This window comes from Cynara cardunculus, assembly GCF_001531365.2.
Source record: "Cynara cardunculus var. scolymus isolate 2C chromosome LG 8, CcrdV1, whole genome shotgun sequence".
NCBI classification, from domain to species: Eukaryota; Viridiplantae; Streptophyta; class Magnoliopsida; order Asterales; family Asteraceae; genus Cynara; species Cynara cardunculus.
Genome location: NC_037535.1, coordinates 24,397,470 through 24,403,648, shown reverse-complemented (window position 1 = coordinate 24,403,648; position 6,179 = coordinate 24,397,470). Strand labels below are relative to the sequence as shown.

The window sequence follows — 6,179 nt, the reverse complement described above, 5'->3', positions numbered from 1 at the left end:
TTTATTGTTAATCTATGAATTTGTATAATAATAGATTTATGCTTTCTGTATCAATTTTAACGTATATGTTTTATACAATGTTTAAATGAACAATAAAAATAATAAAAAAGGAACGTATACATGAAACTGGGTTCTTATAAGAACACGTGACTGTTGTTCTAAAGGCTTGTCAAAAGAGCTGTCATTATGCGTCATGACTCAAGCCTTGTGTCTCATGTCACGTTAATTCATGAACCTAATGTGCAATTTTTTAATGCGGTCTTTGATTTTTTTTAGTTTTAAACATATAATCTGAATTAAATTGTTTATTATCATTGACTCATTGAGTAATAATATAAAACAAATGCTTATATGTTTATATATATATATATATATATATATATATATATAGTTGTGATTACGTGAGAACAACCATTTTAATGATAAGGTGAGAATAGTTCTTAGTTTTTTGAATGGGTTAACGAGTAAAAATGCTGACCTTCAACTACATTTTTATCTGATGTTTTACGAAAAACACAACCCTTGATCTATCTTCATCACCTTCATCTACTTACATCTGCACCTTCAGACACTTTTACATACATTCAATCACTTTCATAAGCATAAATTTGTTAAAGTTTAGTCATGATTAGTGATAGCCAAAAACTGGTCCCGGGCCTCAACAGATCCAGCCATAATCGGTCTCGGCGAAATCGGTCCCGGTCGAAAAAAGTGAGCCCGGTCAAGCTTTATTGTAACCGGTTATGGTCCCGGTCATTAAAAAATAATATATATATATATTTTTTTTAATTTTTTATTGATATAAATTTTTAATACATTATAAAATTTGTAATTGGTTCACTCAAATACACTTTAATAATGCGTTTTATTATAAATAAAATTACATTGTCTTACAAAATATAGCGAGAAACCAAGAATTGTGAACGTTTTTTTGTGTTTTTCGCAAATCGAGAACTTGGTATGTAAACCCCTCAACCAAGACACTTATATATGGTGTTTAGAAGACAAAAGATACAAAAAAAAGTGAAACGGTTTTTTTTTTTTTTGAAAAATAACGGCTAATTTTTTTAAAAAAATCTACATTTTTGAAAAATCGGGCCGGGCTGGGCTGGGCCGGGCCCGGCCGGTCCATAACCGGTCCCGGTCCCGCGAAATACCCCAAATCCATAACCGGTTCCAGATTTCGGTCCTACAACCAGTCTTGGACCGAGCCAATTTGGCCATCACAAGTTATGATGATATAAGTAGATAGATAAGAGTAGATGAATAGCTTGTAAAATACAGGTGGATAAAACAGATAAATATTTCATTCCTACACTGTCAGCTAAAAGAAATATCCTTATGGAACTCAACCGAGTTCGTGTAAACCATCTTTTTTTATAGAGTAAATTACATTTTTAGCCTCCATGGTGATTTCAAAATTTCTATTTTCGTCTCTGTACTTTTAAAATTACAATTTTCATCCCTATACCTTACGTTTTCATTATTGTTTTAGTTCTTATGATTTATAATTTGTTGCTCTTTTCGTCCCTATGGTTTACTACTCGTTACTCTTTTAGTCCCTTATACTAAATGTTAAGAGTTAGGGGTCGTTTACGATTTGCTTACCCGGTTAAGCACTTAACAAGTCACATTGCCTTATGGAATGAATATGGTAAGAACCAAGAATCTTATCCGGTAAGTGCTAAGACAAGGACCAACAGTCTTACACGGTAAGTGATGACGATGACTCTTACCATGATCAGTGCTTACCGGGTAAATTGTTGCATATGATACCATTTTCGTGGATTAAAATCTTACTCCGTAAGTAAGTGATAATATTGAATTTTGACGGTGAACACTTGCCCGAGTAAGCGTTTGGTAAACGACTCCTATAGACGAAAAACAACAATAAGTTGCAAATTGTATGGACAAAAACCACAGTTTCAAAACCACATAAACGGAAATCACATTTTTTTAACAAATCAGAAGAATGAAAAACATAATTCACTCTTTTGTATACGAATACATATGACATTTTTTTCACAAGGAAAACTGTATCAGTTTTATGTATAAATATCAAACATAACTTGTTTCAGCTTTTAGTTAGTAAACCTGCTTTTAACACACACACACACACACACATATATATATATATATGTATATATATATATATATATATATATATATTTAAGAAATGTGTTATCCTTTGATGCAACGAACATACTCCAACTTGTTTTTGGGGATTCGATCACTGATTCGAATCTTGTAAGGCCACTGAGATTTTCCTGGTTGTTTTACAGGGCTTCTGGTATTAGTTGAGGTGTATGCAAACTGGTCCGGACATTAATGGTTAATATTCTAACTATATCGCCTTTATAGGTCGTCGTGCAAAATCACATGTGATTTTACAACACAAAGGTGTGCGAGCAACGTGAGGCCCGACTTCAGGTCATAGCAAAAGTTGTGTGAATCACATGTGAATTTACACATGATTTTAGTGTAAAAATAGATGTAATTCGACCGTTTTCTAATTCTTTTATTTGGTTAGTATTATCATATGAATCGGACTTTGAGATCAAAATAAGGGGTGTTCAAAAAAACCATTGGACCGCTCAAATCGGTCGAACCAAGTCAAACGGACCTCTTTTTGGCGGTTTGAGCGGTCCAATCCGGCCTAAATAGCCAAATCGCTCAGTCCAATCTGCATTTTGAACATTTTTTTAGCGATCCGGAAAAAAATATATTCATATACCAATTATATTTAGTTTTCATGATACGGGCTTAACTTTATGGCACAGTCAAAAAAAGTTCTTGAAATAAATTATGTTTTTTAGTTTTCATTTCTCAATTGACCGTGTCATCTAAATTGACAAAATTTTGAATTCCGTCAAAAAATAAAATAGAAAATTTCAAATCATCATTCGACTTGCTCAATATTTGTCCAAAATTCCAATTATTATTAGTGGATTTGACTAAAAAAAATTCAACTTGCTGAATGTTTTTAGTTATAGAGATAAATGTATCTTTTATAATTGGGTATCCTATTTTTTTAATCATTTTGAATATAGACGTTATTTTTTTTTTTACTTTAAAGCCGGTCCAAACCGATTAAAACAGTCAAACAAGACTGCCTTTTTATGGTCTGGTTTAACCGGGGTTTGGTCAATTGATGCCAAACCGCTAGGTTTTGAAAGTTACCTAAACCGCCATTCCGGTTTGATTTATAGTTTGGGGGTTTAAACCACTCAAAACATACCGCAAACACCTAAGGATGGTGATATGTCCCGATCCGGTGGGGAATCCGGCTCACCCAACCCGAACGGGGATGAGGATTCCCTGCTAAAACGGGTCCCAGTGCCGGGGATTCCTGATAGACTCAAACTAACATATATTATTTCATAGGGTTTGACTAAGGTTTGACCGGGGACGAGATGTTAATCCCTGTACCTGCCGGAGACAGGGGCCGGGATTACAAAACCCGCCCCATCCCACCCATCCCCGTCCCATTGTCATGCCCAGAAACACCCCTAGTCATAATTATATTAAAATAATTAAATTAAAACACAAATAAAATATATTTATCAAATTAATTACACTTATGATCCATTTTTTTAATGTTTATTTATCATTAATCCTCCCCAAAATTCACCTTTTCCGTTGACGAGATTTGAGCCATTTAAGAGCTCCCATCACGGATCGCTGTCTCCTTCCCAATCGCGTCTCTTCCATCTCGAGATTTTCTTCAGTCAACTTCCGATCACATTTTCCGGCAGCCTTCAGATCTGTCCTACTTCCTACACCGAAGTAAGTAAGCAACCTGCAACTCTTTTATGTAAATCGATTTCATTCATTGCATTAGCACTTTTAGCGATTGAATCTTTTGATCTGGAAATATCACTGTAAATCGTGCTATTTTCGAGTTATTTTGTAAGAAGCCGTTTGATGTATGATTTTTCTAGTTGCGATTTGATCATACGAACTGATCGAGTTGTTGATTTTGTTTGCAGAGATCGAAAATGGCGGAGATACTTCTCCATGGGACTCTACATGCTGCGATCTATGAGGTTGATAAGATTCATGGCTATGGCGGTGGTCGTAATATATTTGGGAAGGTATTTCTTATGGATTTCTAAAATTTGGGATGGGAATTGCATTCTTATTGATTTAGCATTCGTCACCTTCCAATTCTGGCGATAGATATAGCTAACTTTAGATTGCTATATTTTGAATAAGAAGACAAGCCTGTTTATGTATCGGTGAGATTATCCAAATTTAGAATTAAAAGTCCAAAAATATTCAATATATTTAGAAAATATTATTTCTCTATTCTAATATATATAATTTCAAGGATTCTTATTAATAGTAAAAATGAAAAATAATTTTCGTTCTCTAAACTTTTCACTTTCTTTTCTACTTTCTTAATTTTGAAGAATCCCCAAAATCTCCATTTTAAAGAATCTATGGAGATGATCTTATAATCGAGTCTTTTAGTTTAGTTTGTTGGTATATTCCAAGAAAAACGAATTTTCAGAATTTTCATGTATGGCCATTGAGTTGCTGTTGGACCATTCGTTTGTCTTATTGGAAGAGGAGGTGATTTTTATTTAGATTTGACATGTGGTATTCTCGTATCGTATGGCCATTGAGTTGCTTTGGACCCTTGACTGAGACAACTTATTCTTAATTTGAATGATTTTGGTGAGTAAGTGCAAGTATAATTTATCCACACTTCATTTCTTGATTTGAATTATTCTGGTCATTAAGTGCAAGTATAATTTATCTTCCTTGCTCTCGAATTTACACTTTATATTGTTTTTTTCTTCATTGCTTTGTATTCGGTTTTGTCTTCGGGTTGCTATTTGTACCCCCCTTCTCGCTCACATACTACATATTTCTTACCCCCTATCTAGTTGCAGATTTAGGATTTTTGTCTAGTGGGGCACCTTTAAGGTAGATTAAAGGCCCACAAAGTCTACTAATATGTTTTTAGCCTAACTCCACCGTTTCGAGAGATTTTTAAGTTTTGTTTGTCGATTTCAAGGGACTTTTTTCGTTTTTTGTTGATTTCGAGTACTTTTTTGGTTTGTGGGGTACAGACAGGAAATTTCTGGCAGAACTATGGTAGAAAGTTAGAAATAATTGTTTTTAACCTAGGTAAAAAGAGAATTAATGGGATCCTATCCCCCACCTTTTACATACTAAATTCACCCCCTACCCCTAACTTAGTGAGGGGGGTTATGAATAGAATTCATCTTTTAATTTTAGTATGTTTTATGGTTTTCACTGGTTATTTACATGTGCCCCATGTTGTAGTAGTTGTACATTTATGTCTAATTTTACTCGAGTACTCTTTTATTTAGACAAAACTAAAATTCACATCAGCCATTGCACTTTATGCTTTTTTAAAGTTGTTTAGTGTTTACTGAAGTCTAACTTGAATAAAATAGTAGATTGCAGTTGGTTTTGTGTTTCCTTTGGAACTCTTCATCAAGATGCAGCATTAAAACTGGACTTGCAAAATTCTTTGTAACATCTTATGTTCCATATCAGTTTCTTCAAACACAAACACAAACACAAACCATATATATATATATATATTATATGGAAATATTGTATGATTAAGTTTATCAAAAATATTTGGTGTTATATTTAACTCTTTGCCTAAGTTTGAGTTTAACTTAGAGCATCTCAAACAGAAGTTTCATAAGAACCTCATTTTTATATCTTTTATTACTACCTTACTTTTAACTTATCAAATTAAGAATTCATATAAAAGTTTACAGTGATAGTTCTTATAATTTTTTATGGGTCCCATGTATTTAGTTAATATAAATATATATATATATATATATATATATATATATATATATATATAACATCTATATTGTCTTATTAAGCAAATTTAACAAAAGTCTTAAAGTCTTAAAATTATAAATGACTAAAATACCCTTTATACTCATTTTTTCATTTTTTTCACTTTTTCACTTTTTCACCCCCTCCTCTCCTCACATACACTCACCCTCTCACAACCGATTTTTTTAAAATTATAATTTTAAATTTACACTTTATGCTCCTATAATTAATTAATTAATTAATTTACTTTATGTCTTTTATTTTTAAATGTTTCATTTTAAACCTTTATCAAATTAACATACATAATCGTATATCAATTAAAACATGTTTAAAAAATATATTTT

At 32.4% G+C, this 6,179-nt stretch overlaps 1 protein-coding gene across 3 annotated transcripts in view; it reads left to right on the top strand.

Moving 5' to 3' along the window:
- Positions 1 to 3,998: 3,998 nt before the first annotated feature.
- Positions 3,999 to 6,179, top strand: part of LOC112516434 (phospholipase D alpha 1-like) — a 6,618-nt gene continuing 4,437 nt past the window's right edge. For all 3 annotated transcript variants that reach the window (XM_025123473.1, XM_025123475.1, XM_025123474.1), the window contains exon 1: positions 3,999 to 4,094. In XM_025123473.1, coding sequence (XP_024979241.1) covers positions 3,999 to 4,094 — 96 coding nt within the window. The remainder of the gene's footprint in view (positions 4,095 to 6,179) is intronic.